Raw genomic sequence first — 14,041 nt, forward strand, 5'->3', positions numbered from 1 at the left:
ACTTAGAAAAATTAAGATAATACAGACTAAATCTATAATATCACCTGTAACCCTACCAACAAAAGATAATTCACATTCGCCTCTTTTCTTTGCCTGAGCCTGACTTTAAATATAAGTGATGCACTGCGTCCTAACCTCTGTGGCCCAGGCATGGGCATGTGCAGAGGCTGTGGGACAGGCCCTAGTCCCCATGTCACAGCAGAAGCAGCGGCTCTGGCTGGCCTCGTTCTCTCAACACACCGCACACGCTTCATGATTTCTCCCCTCGAGTCGCTGCCTCTGCCAAGGTGGTACCTGACCCCCCCCTCCCGCCCCCGCCAGAAGTCAGTCAGTGACTGCCCCCACTCCCTTTACTTTTTACAGCAGCCGCAGGTGCAGACGTTAAGTGCTACTCCTTAGGTGTGGTTACGTAGTTCCTATGGGGTGGTTCACATGCTGCTTGGGGAAACCCATCTATCTTCTGTTTTTTAGCTGATTTGTTCTAATACTGAGATTCATCCTCTCTGGTTTGTGGGAGAGATGAGTCAGTCTGAGGGAAGACATATGTGCCTGAAGTATTTTTGGTGAATATCAGTTACTTATGCTATTTTAGGCCCCCTTTCACTGTGCATAATCAAGAAATGGCCCCCGCCCCCATCCAGGATTTCTGGGTGGCCCACTAGGAACCCACCTGGCCCACACTGCCAGGAGAGAGCCTTTTGGAAGAGAACATTAGGTCTGATACTCAGTCTGCTCTGTGTCTGTGTCTCTGTGGCCCTGGCAACAGGAATTTCCCACCACCAGTGCCCGCCCCACACTGAGCTGAAAGAAGTAGTCTGAATTTCCACAAACAAATGGGTTACTGAAGGAGAAATGGCATCTATAACCATGTATTTTGACAGCTTTAGTTTATTATACACAAGGGAGAGTGAAAAGAGAAGAAAGAAGATCTGGGGCATAGCAAGGAAGAAGCTGTCTTCTCAGTAGAAAAGTGAACCCAGTCCTTATTCAAAACCAGGGTTCACTGAGACTCTGCTGCTAGGATCTGTATCCCCAGGTTCCTCACTTAACTCAGTCCTGTGTGACATTGTGAAAAACAATCATGTGTTTTAGTCTTTAGTCTTGCGTGTTTGTTTTAAACTTCTAACTGATTTTGCTCCATTTCTGTGTTCTATTTTTAATTTTTTAATTGTTATTATTACTATTTTGTTTTCTGTTGCCATCCCCTTAAAAGTTGATTTATGTACCACACGCCTTGGCATTCAGGAGATCATATGCATCAAAGGTAGTGTCTCATTCCCATGGCTGGTCATTGTTGCATGCATGTCTGTGATTAACCACCCGGAGCAGCCTCCAGCCCTGGTCCTCCAGCCACATCCTCACTAACTGTTCACACATGCATGGAGCAGTAGTGAACACGGGCCCCAGAACTCTCTCTAGCTGTGTCATGGCGGAGGAAGGGGAGATGCCCTGCTCTTGACTGGCTGGAGTGCATGTGGCAGTGGTAATTTCACTCCAGGGCTGCCCCTATGGGACTGGGCATCACAGGAATGGGGAATTCGTGAGCCCTCAGCTCCACGACCTGCAAGGTGAAATGCTTAGGGTGCTAGAACACCACGATGTTCCGTAAGGACTTACCTGCTCAGTTGGCCCTCCACTGTCCTTGAGCTCTTAAAAAAGATTATTAGACTATACTCCTGAGTTGAATTTGGAAGTCTCTTTTAAAGTCTATCAAAGTCTCTCTTTGTTTTCCTTGGAGGAAATAAAGAAGATGTTAGGAATAGCGGCAAACCCCTCGGCATTTGCCTCTTGGTGGTTGCTCACTGTTTACACAAGGCATCTGACACTGCCTTGCACCCTCGATGCCCACATTTGCAGGTGGAGTTGCTCAGGCACTTGTGTCCATGGATTTGCCCTGCATCTGGCCTCTTGCCTCCTTAGGGCTTGGTAGCAGTGGCTGAAACCGCCCTGCCAGACCGCCTCCCCGCCCCTCTCAGCGGCCGACTGCTGCCTCTGTGCAGACCCTGGGGGCAGTCCGGGCTCGCCTCCGTATCTCCCTTCTTCAGACTGCATTAGTTAGTTTGGGGTTCACTCACACTTAAAAATAGAAGCATCCCCATTTTCTCTACTTTAGATGTTACTTCTTAAGAGAACCTTATAAATATTTATCTGAAGGAAGTGGCGTTTGATACTAAACAAGAAAATAAAAGGATCCCGATTTTTCTTTTTCCTTCCCCTGTATAGGCATACATTTCTGCAGTGCCCTCCTAGAAGCAGGAGGCTTGGGGGAACTAATTATCATGTTTTTACCTCCAGAAAGTCTTAAAAAGAGCAGACATCCTTCCATGGGAAACAGGTGATCTCTGTGATAAAGGAGCATATCACCCTTGGTCCTTTTAACTTTCTAACGGTCAGTCCCCACTCAGCCTCCTGTCCCTGTCACAGTGGGGAAGTATCTCATTTGTAGAGCTTCAGCTGTACCCTGTAGCAGTTAGGGCTCCAGCAAGGACGAGTGTCAGTGAAGCCTCTGGCCGAGCCGCAGCCTGGGCATCTACCCTGCAGCCACTCGGCAGAAGGGCAGCTCCGACCTAGGGGAAGTGCTCTCCGTGCCCAGGCCTGCGGCACCTGACTGAGGGAATTTCTCTCATTCTCTGCAGCCAAGAACTTACACAGAGGAGGAACTGAACGCCAAGCTGACCCGGCGTGTGCAGAAGGCAGCTCGGAGACAGGCCAAGCAAGAGGAACTGAAGCGGCTACACCGAGCCCAGGTAAAATCCCTGAAGGGGCCGCAGCTCCTAAGTGGGAAAGAGCCCCCTCCTCTCCGACATGCTTGTCCTTGTCCACGACACGGGAGGGTAGAGAGGACAGAGCAGAGGTAGATGGGGTGTCCCTGATACCTGAGAGGACGGCCCCAACATGTCAGGCCACAAGCCTCTGGCTTGATGCAACTGCAGAAGCCTGGTTTTTATGGAGTTCCTGGTAGAAAGGAAGAGCTGGGCTTTGAGTTCCCTAAATTCCTTGCTGTGGAATAATCATTGTAAAGTCAACTAGTTCAGTTGTGAGGACTGTCATCGAGAGGCCATCTGTGACCCCTCAGCCTCTGGTGGGCCTGGGATTTCCAGGTCAGAGCTGTCCTCCAGGCATCAGCCTCTATCTTCAGGCCTCACAGATCCTAGACCACTCCAGATTTTCTTTCTGGAACAAAAAATCATTTCTTTATATAAAGTATTAAAAGATATCTAAATACAATATGTTTTTGTAATGAAATTGTGCATGTAGAGTTGTATTCATATTAGTACACTAATCAAAAGGTATAAACAATGAGAAACATTAACAGCAAACCCAAATACCAAGTTATGCCGCTGAATTTCAGTTTTAGCAAGCATCAAAAACCACCAATCTTTTAGTCCTTTTCTTGAACATTATTCTGTATCCACATTCTCTGCAATGATTGGATCCTTGGATTTTATTTCGTTTTCTGTGTGCCATTTTCCAGATATATGTCATGGGCTGCTGCTTTGGGGGTTGAATGTCCTTCTGGTATCCATGATTAGTCCCCACGTAGCACAGAGAAACTTCTGACTATACGCTTCCAAAAAGATTCTAGTGCATTGCTCCATTCTAGAATTTTTTTTTTTTTAATCTAGAGGCAGGATTTCGGCAGTACCCTCCAAGAACCCCTGCTAGGGCTTTAGCAACCTCACTGTTGGCAGGGTCTTACTTAGGATGCAGTACCTCAGTCCTTGCTGCAGGAGCTGACGTCACTTCCTGTGTCTGAGCTGCCCTGCCGAGGGCTGGACGAGTAAGCTGTGCTGCTTACTAACGACAGGCGCTGGGGGATTCGATGCGGGTGGTCTTTACACCCCACTCTGGGCTTAATGCCCATGGACAAAAGCCTTTCCAACTTTCACACCTAATTTGTTTTTCTCCCTGTTTGTGTTTGTACAGTTTAGTTGTCCTCCTGAAAGCTAGGAGACGAGAGAGAAAGTCGGGTGCTCACGCTGTTCTGTTTTCCTGTAGATTATCCAGCGGCAGCTGGAGCAGGTGGAGGAGAAGCAGAGGCAACTGGAGGAACGAGGGGTTGCCGTGGAGAAGGCGCTCCGTGGTGAAGCAGGTATTGTCTGGGTCTCCTTTGTGAGGAGGTTTGTTCCTAAAGGAAAGCCCCTGCCCCCACCACCCATGGTAGGCTAGTTTTGTGTCACCTCACGTGGAATTCAGCTGCTTTTCCAGCAGGGTTCTCTGGGGCCCTTCATCACCGAGATTGGGGCTTCCTATTAAACAAAGGAAAAGGAAAGCATCTCTGTTTGGGACTGCCCCAAGACCTGGACTTGTTCTTCCACCCTCTCGGAGGATTTGCCATTTATCTGTAGAACGAACTCTCAGTCCACTTCATGTGTTGATGGCAAGCACTGGGCCTCCTCCTCTCTTCTTCGTCCTTTCCCTTTCCCCCTCCCCCGCTTCGTTTCCTCTAGAAGAAAATAGCTGGGAATGAGGGACACTGTACCACAAGGAGCCATCACAGAACTGCACGAGCGGGGCCCCCAGCCTGCTCCCCACCTGCCACCTCCAGTGTTTAGCTTTGTGGGCTCCCTCTCCTGCTCTGACCACACAGAGAATGGGAGGACACATGCCCCACAGAGCCCTCACCACTCCTCCAGTGTGAACCCGGGCTCTGTGTCTCCCAGAGGCTGGTCGCTCGGGGCAGGGTGGACAGGCTCGGGGGACGGTGGCGAGCCAGCACAAGGTAGACACGGGAATGGCTGTGAGGGCCGTACGCTCAGTGGCTGCCATGTCCAGGGAAGAGCTGCGGAACAGTGCAGTCACCCCCACTGTTCATCCAAGGAGCCTGCGAGGTGGGTTCAGCCCAGTGGGGCACACAGGAAGCAAGGAAGTACCTGAGTCATCCCTGGTCCCAAGGGCCAGGAAGAAGCCCTGTTGGTTAAGGACCTTCAAACCACTGGGACAGCCCCAACTAGAGGCCCAACTCAGGCATGGAGTGACTGATCTCTGCTTTCTCAAGAGTCCATGAGTCTCAGTCCAGCCTCTGGATGGGGAAACCTCCATGTCTTTGTAGAGAGCACAGGCCTCCAGGGTCAGCGTTCAAGTTGTGAGGCTGGGGATGAAGAAAGGAGGTGACTTAACTTTGCAGTAACCCCTTATTCTAGCATGGCAGAGGGACAGGGTGGCTACATCTCCTGGCAGGCAGGCTCTCTGTAAACTGAAGAAGAACCAGTAAGAGGCAGCCAGGAATGGGGCCAGTTGCTGCCATCGGATCTTGCTGAGCTGACCTCACAGGATGTGCCTGATGTCAAGATGAATTCGTAGGGTTCTGCAGGCCCTAAGTTCATTTGGGGGGATTCAGGGTTCAGGCATAGAAGAAGATCTTTCCGGGCCCTTCAAGGCCTAGATATTGCAGCTGAACAGCCGACTCAGTGATGACCTTCAGGTGAAGAGATGGGATGAGGAGAAGGATGAGGATGTGATGTTCTTGGTTTTGTGCCTTACCTGATGCTGGAGTTACTGCTTGAAGCCTGGGCCACCAAATGAGATGCAAAAAGTCGAACCACTGAGCAGCCTATAAGCCAGAAGCCTGGGACGTGTGACTGCGAGGCAAGCACTGGCCCATGTCAATGAGTGGAGATTTGGGTTCACCTTGGAGGGTCTCCAGGCTTCCAAAAGAAGCTGTGATGTCCCCCACCATCCTTGTTTTGGCTTCCCGCCCTGCATGCGCTTCCTTGGCCTCCTGAGTTAAGCCTGACCATCCAGAGGGAGTTAGCCTAAGCCAAGCAGGGATGCCCTGCCCAGCTGTAACAGGACTCACAGGGCCCTTCCCTCGTTGCTTTCTCTTCTTGCAGATGTCAGGAGGGAGCCTTCTTATCCTTCCCCACAGATTACTTCTGCCGAGATGGAAAATGAGGGATAGATCTTCCAACACATAGTCAGAATAACTCAATAGGCTTGTGTACCTCCATTTCATTGTTAGCCTGAGTCCTCAAGGAAGATAGTCTGCGTCTCCTCCTTACAGGGTTCCGAGGTTCAGGTGGGCCGCCCCAGAGTTATGGTTTCCGCAAAGTACTTGTGTACCTGTTGGATGCCATGCAGTTCGAGACTGTGGCGTTGCCTCAGTATTTCTAGAACAGGCCATGTTATTCAAGCTGCTGACTGCCAGGGGTCATAGAAACTCTGCCCTTGAAGATTGGTGTGCGAGATTGCCAAAATTCCCCTTTCTAGTTGCTTAGGTAATTACCTTTCCATAAAAGTATACAACCAGGATTTCATCTAAGTCAGTGGTTTTCAAACTTGTTTCTTAGCAGCAGAACTCTTCATACAAGCCAAATTGTAAGTTTAAGTTCAAATCAAAAAGAACCACTCTAGAATGTTGATAAGCACCAATTTGGAAATACAGGTCAGAGTAGAGAACTGCAAGTGATAATAGGCCTCAGCCTCTGGTCCATCCCTGGGTCCCAGTGTAGAGAACATCCTGATACACAGAGGGAGTTGCCAGAAATGGCAACCGTGTTTTAATAGTTCTCTCAGAAATCTCAGGATCTGTGCAGTTTAAATTACCTCCATCCCAGAAGGTAAAGGTGGGAGCAGTAGGAATTGTTTACACAGTAGCATCACTACTAAATCTAGCAGCAGTGCAAGTTCCTTATAAAGAGTAGATCTCAGGCGCCTGGGTGGCTCAGTTGGTTGAGCAACTGCCTTCGGCTCCGGTCATGATCCTGGAGTCCCTGGATCGAGTCCCGCATTGGGCTCCCTGCTTGGCGGGGAGTCTGCTTCGTCCTCTGACCCTCCCCCCCTCATGTGCTCTCTCTCTCTCATTCTCTCTCTCTCAAATAAATAAATAAAATCTTAAAAAAAAAAAAAAAAGAGTAGATCTCAGAGAAAGGCTCCCAAGCATGCAGTAAACACAAAAGCCAGCTCTGCTGTGGCATCATGGCCTGAATGTTACCCTCCTCGAGGCCTGCACTGTGACAGGAACTACTCTGACAGGCTGGGTCTCCCTGCGTGATGGCCCCCCCAGGGCGCTGTCCTGTACAGCTCTTCGCGACCACTCTCCTTGGAAGCCAGAATTTAAATAAATACGTAAGATAGCCTCTTCCCTAGCACATTTTCAGGGAGTGCAGATACTTGCACATGGAGGGCATAAGAAACTTGGTCCTGAGAGCCTCACAAAAACAAGCTTACCTGACAGCACAGATGGATGTGTTGATGGTCCTCAGTGGGTTAACGTCGGCATATCAGACTTCTGAATGTAGTGTGTCTTGTGTAAGCTTTAAAGGAGTTCAAAGTATTTGTGAATCAGGTAGTTGGGAGACCAGGGAATACTGCTCAAAGAACCCTAGGGTCTCACAGAACAGTTTGAAAACCACTGTTCTAGTCCAAACTCCGGTAAGCAAAGCTTTATCAAAACACCTTCACCCAAATACAGATTTGTCCTGTTTTCAAAGACAGACTTTGGTAGCTCCATTAGATTTCCCCATGATGCATTTGGGAAATTCTCAGGGTATAGTAGCTCCTATCATAAGAATATATTTCCAAACATACTATTTTCCTTTTCTTATTTTAAGCACATCACTTCTAAGGCTCGCCTCTTGTCAGAAGTCCCAGTGGCCCTGGCTACTTGGCAGAGATCATCTTTGAGGCTGAACTGTGACCATTGGCTGTCCTTTCTCTCCTGCTTCTGCGTTCTGTTCCTCTTGTTAGTCTGGTTGCTCCTGGCTGAGTCCTTGAGGAGATAATCTCAGCTGAGCATGGCAGTTTGGAGTCTTCCAGCCATGCTAGCTGGCCCCTTCCCTGAGGGGGCACAGCTGACTGAGCCTGCCATCCTGCCTCACCCGATGGGCCCAAGCTTCCATAGCTCTCTGAGGGGTCAGCCTGTTAGCAGGCTGCCCTTGCAGACAAGAGGTCTGATACGGCCCTGCCATCCTATTGATCTCGATTTGTCTAAGGCTCATGTATATCTAGACCATAAGGGTTAGGTTCAGAGCCTGCAAGCCTAGGGCAGATGTGATTTCTAGTCTAGAGCACCTGAGAAGCCCTTTTTGTTTCTGGAACCGTGGTGCAAATTTTATCCACTGCATCAGCCTTGAGCATGAGTTGAAAAACTATTCCAGGATTACATTCTACTTTCTGGTACGGCCATTCTTAAAGGGAGAACCCTCGTGTGGAGCAAAAGGCCGCCAGGATCAGCATGCAGCCTGAGAGATCTGGAGGCAAAGGGTAACAAGGTACAGCTGACTTTTGTTGTACCCTGCATTTATGATTCTGGGAGGATGAGGACTGCCCGACCAAGCCCAGCCCCTCAGCAGTGCCCAGGCTCTGCATCTCAGGCATGCGAAGAATGCAACCTCCTTGCTGGACAGCCTCGTGGAGCTGAAAGGCAAAGGAGTGCCTGAGGCTGGCAGACCTCCAAGAGCCTTAGGGCAAATAGTGACTCTGCTTTTAAAGAGAAGCCTGGCTGAAGTTGGGGCCCAACCTCAGAAGAAACAGGATCCCCTTCATCTGAAACATATCCAGTGAAAGCAGTTCTGCAAGGAGTTTGATATGCTCAAGCAGGGGGTCACAGGTGAATTCTTGGGAGAGCTCGGACTGCCTTTCAACCTAAGGATTGGTGGCCTTGCAGAGCTTTTTTAGAATGTTCACATCTTGCCTTCAGACCCTCAGCCTGGGGCTTCTAATATTCAGTAATGAAGGTAGTAAGTAGCCCCTGATCTGCCCTTGCATTTTTAAAAAATCTTAGTTAGATACAGTTGACTTCCAGCAGGGTCAGGACTCCCAGGAAAGCCAAGGCCTTCTATCCTGTCGTAACTGATCAGAGGTATGAACAGCAGTCCCGTAACCATTGGCTATTAACTGTATCACTGGTGGTTTTGAGTGAGCTCTCCCTTCCACCACCAGAAAGTATATAGCTGCAGCACGTGTGTGTGTAGATAATGCACTTCCAGAGAGATGCATGCTTTTCAGCTGTTTCTCCTCACCCTCTTGCTATATCTCTGTGTTCTTTGTGCTTTGTGTCATTGATTGCTTTGGGTCTGTGGGCACAAGAGGGTTATCTGCTCCAGTAACTCTCTCTTCACCGATTCCTTGTTGTAGACTATTGGGGAGAGTCTTATTACAGTGGCCTCATCGACTTGCATCTGGGTGGTATGTATAGCAGCGTCTGTTGCTGACACTAACCCTGCTGACCCCCTCTCCCCACCCGCTGTCCCCAGTCCCTGCTCACAGACAACAAGAAGAAATCAGCCTGATAACCAAATGGCAAAAGCACAGGCCCTTTTCCAGCTCATACTAGAGCAGCATGCTGGATCCTCCACACTGTCGAGACGGAGATTTGAGAGAGCCTTTGCTTCCCCGGATTATTTTAATTTTTTATAATGAAAGTTCACCTGCCCTTACCCGTCCATATCACATCTGCATCCCGGTCCCTCTAATACTGTTTAGTCATCTGATAGTAACACACATGCACTCATTCTCATTCTCTCTCTCTCTCTCTGTCCACCTCCCCCCAAAACGTGACCTCTGCCCTGATCTCATTCTCATTCCTTACAACTTGTAGATGTCACATCCACTAGGACTCTCTCCCTGCCAGTCATAACTCAAAAACCAAACATGTAAAGAACTCAGCCTCACCCGTTTTCATTAGGGTGTGTTCATGTTTCCCCTAAAAGACCCAAGTGCATGGGGAAGGTGTCAGTTGTGAGTTCTGCCCAAATTCACTGAACTTGAGGCTTGTTGACAGATGCTTATAATAATGTCCCTCCCTCCTTGCTGTGTCATGGAACTTACTCTGCAATCCTTTTCAGTGAAGATAGGAAAAGTCTAAGGCAGTCGTTCTCAGAGTGTGGGCTCTGGACCAGCAGCATCAGCAACATTACTTGGGAGCTTACTAGAAATGCAAATTCCCCAGCCCTGTCCCAGATCTTCTGAATCAGAAACTCTAGAGGTGAGGCCTGGTTATCTGTGTTTTAACAGACCTTCCAGATGACTCTCATGCCCTCTAAAGCAGAACCACTACCTTAAAGGAATTCAAGATTTTTGATGTCTTGGCTGTACAGAGCTCACCATTTGTATTAGATTAGAGTAATAATCCATGAGTCTCATTTCTAGACTTTGGGCGGTTTTGTCAAGAGGAGTGCCAAGCAGCTGCTCCTGAGGTTAACCAGGGGAGACTCGGGCCCCTTCTTGGAGTTCCTGCATCCTTGGATGGGCAGTCTGACCTCTTCACCTCCCCTTGCAGGCTCCTTGCCTAGAAATGGTCTTAAAACAGAAGAACTAGCAAAGATTATTCTCTGTCATTTTTTGCCATAATCCCATCCTTTTTAAGAGTCACTTTGTGGCCCATTCATTTACAAACAAAGGGCATAATTCTGTGATTCCTACTGTATGACAGTGCCATATCCTTAGAGAACCTCAAGCAGTAAGGGAATAGGCTCTTGGCCTCAGGTGGATTGGGTTGTTGCTCATCTCTGCTCTCTGTTTTCCGTCCCCAGGGTGCCACAGATTCCCACCCCTCTGCAAATCCCCTCAGTGCCCCAGAGCTTCTGGTGTATTGAGAGACTTCCATACTCATTGCCATTGATGCTGTAAAAGGGCTGATGCTTGCGTTCCAATTAACAAATCCCATTTCCTGTCTAATATCCTCGACTCCTTTCCCGTCTCCTCCTAACATGCCCTAGGGGGGGATGTTTATGTCAGTCCTAAAGGAATCTCCAGTGTGTGAAAGAGATTCTCATTAATTCAAAATCTCCTGGAAAGAACTGTCAAAACCTGTTTCTTTACAATTATATTCACCTTCCCTCCAGCTCAAGATCCAGTTGCCACACTGATCACCTTATGTGCCTAGTTTTGTTTTCTTTACCCCCATGCTTGAGTGATGAAATGTACTTGGCTATTTTCAGTTCTCTGTCCTTGACTCAATAGCTACTAGCCTCTCAGGTTTAGAATTCCAACAAATTTCAGGGAAAAAGGAAATAAACCGAAAAAAGAAACCCCAGGTGTCTTCTGAGTTATAAAATACCCCACCATCAAATACCTTCTAGCCCCTGCTACTTGGGTCTCATCAACTCATCACTTCCTCTTTTGCTAGCTCATTATGATTTCAGTGTTAAATTTAGACTTCTCTGTGGTTCCATTCATCACATAGAGGCTGTCACCATCCGGTCAATGAAGCAGGAAAGAATCATCCATTCTGAAGGCAGTAATTTGTACCCCAGGCACAGAGCAAGGGCCCTCTGGCCCCGTTCCTGCCCAGCTCCAAGAGGAAAACAGATGCCAGAATTAGGTCCCTTTTCAGTTTCTGCTGATGCTTCATTCTTAGAATACTTGGTAATATTCATTACTCGGGGGGGGGGGGAGAAGGTTGCCCTTTTGAAATCTGGTGCCTGAATTGTAGAGCCTGATTGCTTCTCTACTCTTATCACCAGAAGGCCACAGGGCAACCCCACTGCTGGGCCCCAGACCGATCTTAGCTCTCAAGTGGGTGAGACAAAGCTCCAAGCAGTGTCCAGGTGTTGAAAATTCCATACCCTGCCCAGAGGAGTCCAGACTCCTGATCCCTGCCCCACATTCTGCCCAGTAAACTGTATTACTTTAGTAGGGTCTTTCAGTGGCTCTCAGCTAACTATTTTAAGGTTCCAGGTTTTAATACAGATTAAAAGTCTCTTGTGGCACCTGGGTGGCTCAGTCAGGTAAGTGTCCAACTCTTGATTTCAGCTCAGGTCATGATCTCAGGGTTGTGAGGTCAAGCCCCACATTGGGCTTAGAGCCTGCTTAAGCTTCTCCCCCTTGCCCTCTGCCCTTCCCCACCCTCACATGCACAATCTCTCTTTTCAAAAAGGAAAAAAAAAGTCTTTTTTGAGCCACAGAGTATAGAAAAAAAATATCTCTTCTTCACATACTTGCTTGAGTGATTTCTTGTTGAATCTTGTGATTTCAAAAGACACCATTAGAAGGACACATAATGAACCCTGGACCAGAGAGGAACTGTCCCCAGGTGACCTCACTCCCCTTCCCTTTTCTTCAGGCTCTCCCTAACTGGTCCACCCACTACGTTTTGTTGCACTAGGACAGATAGATGACTGGAAATCTTTAGATAAAAATGGTCTCTCTTCAAAAGAACTTTCAATTAAACATATATACCTAATTTCTCATTTTTGAAGACTTCCCCACCCGATCTGTATGTCTCAAAGGGAAATTGAAAGAACATGAATGGTTTAGAAATGTAACAGAAAGGCCTGAAAAATGGTCTCTCATTGTTGCTGGTGAGTTGGGGTAGAGGCACAGGGAGGCCTAGCCCAGGCCTGCTCACTTCCCTCCCTTCCTGTTCTATTTGCTTGCCTTAAGTTGATGTTGGTACATTTTTTATTTGTCTGTTTTGTCAGAGCATTATTAGCCTTGCTCTGTTTTTGCTTAGGAACTTGAAATTCTTGAGATTTCAAATCCAGCATTCTAATGTACGTATGTGTGTGTGTGTGTGTGTGTGCGCGCGCACGCGCACGTGTATGTATTGAATCTCCGTTCTTACATGCTTTTTTCCTTTTCCTTGTTGGGGGGCTTCATTTATTCCCCAGTCTAGAGATTCATTCTACACTGAGTTTTTAATAACACAAGGCACATCTTAGCCCTAAGTATGTAGACTGGGCCTGCTAGACCAGAAACCTTCCACCCTATCATGATGCCTGCTTATCACTCAGCAGCATTGCAAACCAGCCAGCTTGATTGCCCCTGTGTTTGGGATTGGGTGCCTCAGCCTTGCACTGCAAAGTTTGCCTGCCTCAAGTCAGGAGCATGGCATTGATACTGAGGAGTCAGGACAGGCAGCAAGACATCTGGTCAGTCTTCCCTCGCTTCAGACTACATAACCTGAACTACACAGAAAAGAAAATCAATGAAAGCCTCATTCCTTATATCTGAATCACCAAGAAATTCTCCCAGTCCTGGGTTTGTGGCTTTCTGCGAATGTAATCTGGTAGATTGAGCTTGGACGTGAAAGGTAATGCCCCTGATGTTCCTTACGAAAAGATAAACAACATTCTGGTGGTATCTGTAAGCATGAATTGTATAAAAAGTTACTGCTGCAATGGTAGGTCTGCTATCAGCAAATAGAGTGGCATTACTGCCAAAAACAAGTGTGAGAAATGAGAGTCCCCGCCCAGGCAAGATGAAGGCTGCACAGACTGGCCCACAGAGACAGGCCTAGAGCTACCATAGCAGGAAAATAGAACCACGAAATATGACTGAGAAGTAAGCATCCCTGCATCCTATCCATGACACCTTGGAGCTTGTTCAGAAGCCAAAAGGAAGTGAAAAAGAATCTCTTCCTTTATGTGGGATTTTCCAAAAAAAAATGTAGCTGGAAAGGAAGTAATCTAACCCAGGGCTACTTAATGGATTTTTATACATGAAACAAGCTACAGTGTATCAAAAGGGAAGGTGTTGGGATGGCAAGGGGCAATTTTGAGCCTATAAAAGGATGATATTTCTATGATGTTTATGAGCTGATTGTTTGGAATTCTGCCCTTTCCTATGAAAATGCAGTTACAAGTGGTGGCTCGGCTTATAAAAAGCCCACTTTCGTCATGTCTCTAGTGCACAGTACTAGGCTATGACATTCTAGAACATAACCATGATTCCATGGGGAAATGCAGCATTCCAGGCTCATACTTATGGAATGTAGATTTCTCCCTAGGCCATCTGTCTAGACCCTCCCCCTGGTCTACTAGGCACTGGTGGTAGAGACTCTGAAGCTTTAAGCGTGGGGCGAGGGCTCCTTTGTCCGACAACAGGAACTGGGAGCCTATGTAGTGGGAAGAGATAAGTACCTGGGATGAGGCAGATGCCCACAGCTTTTTCTCGGCTCCAGACCAGACTTGAACATCCCCTTTATTTTTGTCCAGGAATTCTTGAGACTGGCCCACCAACTTGCTGCCAGACCAGCCCTGGGCCACGTGAGAGGCAGGGCTTAGAGTGAGGTGTCCAGGCAGGTCAGGGCCAAGTGATAGTGTGGGGAACACCCCCAACCTAGGATTCAGGTCCTAGCTTCACCCTGTGCCCAGCA

General features: G+C 48.0%; 1 protein-coding gene across 11 annotated transcripts in view; it reads left to right on the plus strand.

Annotated features, from left to right (window-relative positions):
* Positions 1 to 14,041, plus strand: part of MICAL3 (microtubule associated monooxygenase, calponin and LIM domain containing 3) — a 272,677-nt gene that overhangs the window by 245,393 nt on the left and 13,243 nt on the right. For 10 of the 11 annotated variants that reach the window (XM_032390822.1, XM_032390821.1, XM_032390829.1 and 7 more), the window contains 2 exons: positions 2,637 to 2,747; positions 4,000 to 4,093. In XM_032390822.1, the coding sequence (XP_032246713.1) occupies positions 2,637 to 2,747; positions 4,000 to 4,093 (205 nt within the window). Of the gene's footprint in view, positions 1 to 2,636; positions 2,748 to 3,999; positions 4,094 to 9,078; positions 9,130 to 14,041 lie in introns of all 11 variants that reach the window. The other variant, XM_032390825.1, reaches the window with a different exon arrangement.

Source organism: Phoca vitulina, unplaced genomic scaffold (assembly GCF_004348235.1).
Source record: "Phoca vitulina isolate PV1807 unplaced genomic scaffold, GSC_HSeal_1.0 scaffold59, whole genome shotgun sequence".
NCBI lineage: Eukaryota > Metazoa > Chordata > Mammalia > Carnivora > Phocidae > Phoca > Phoca vitulina.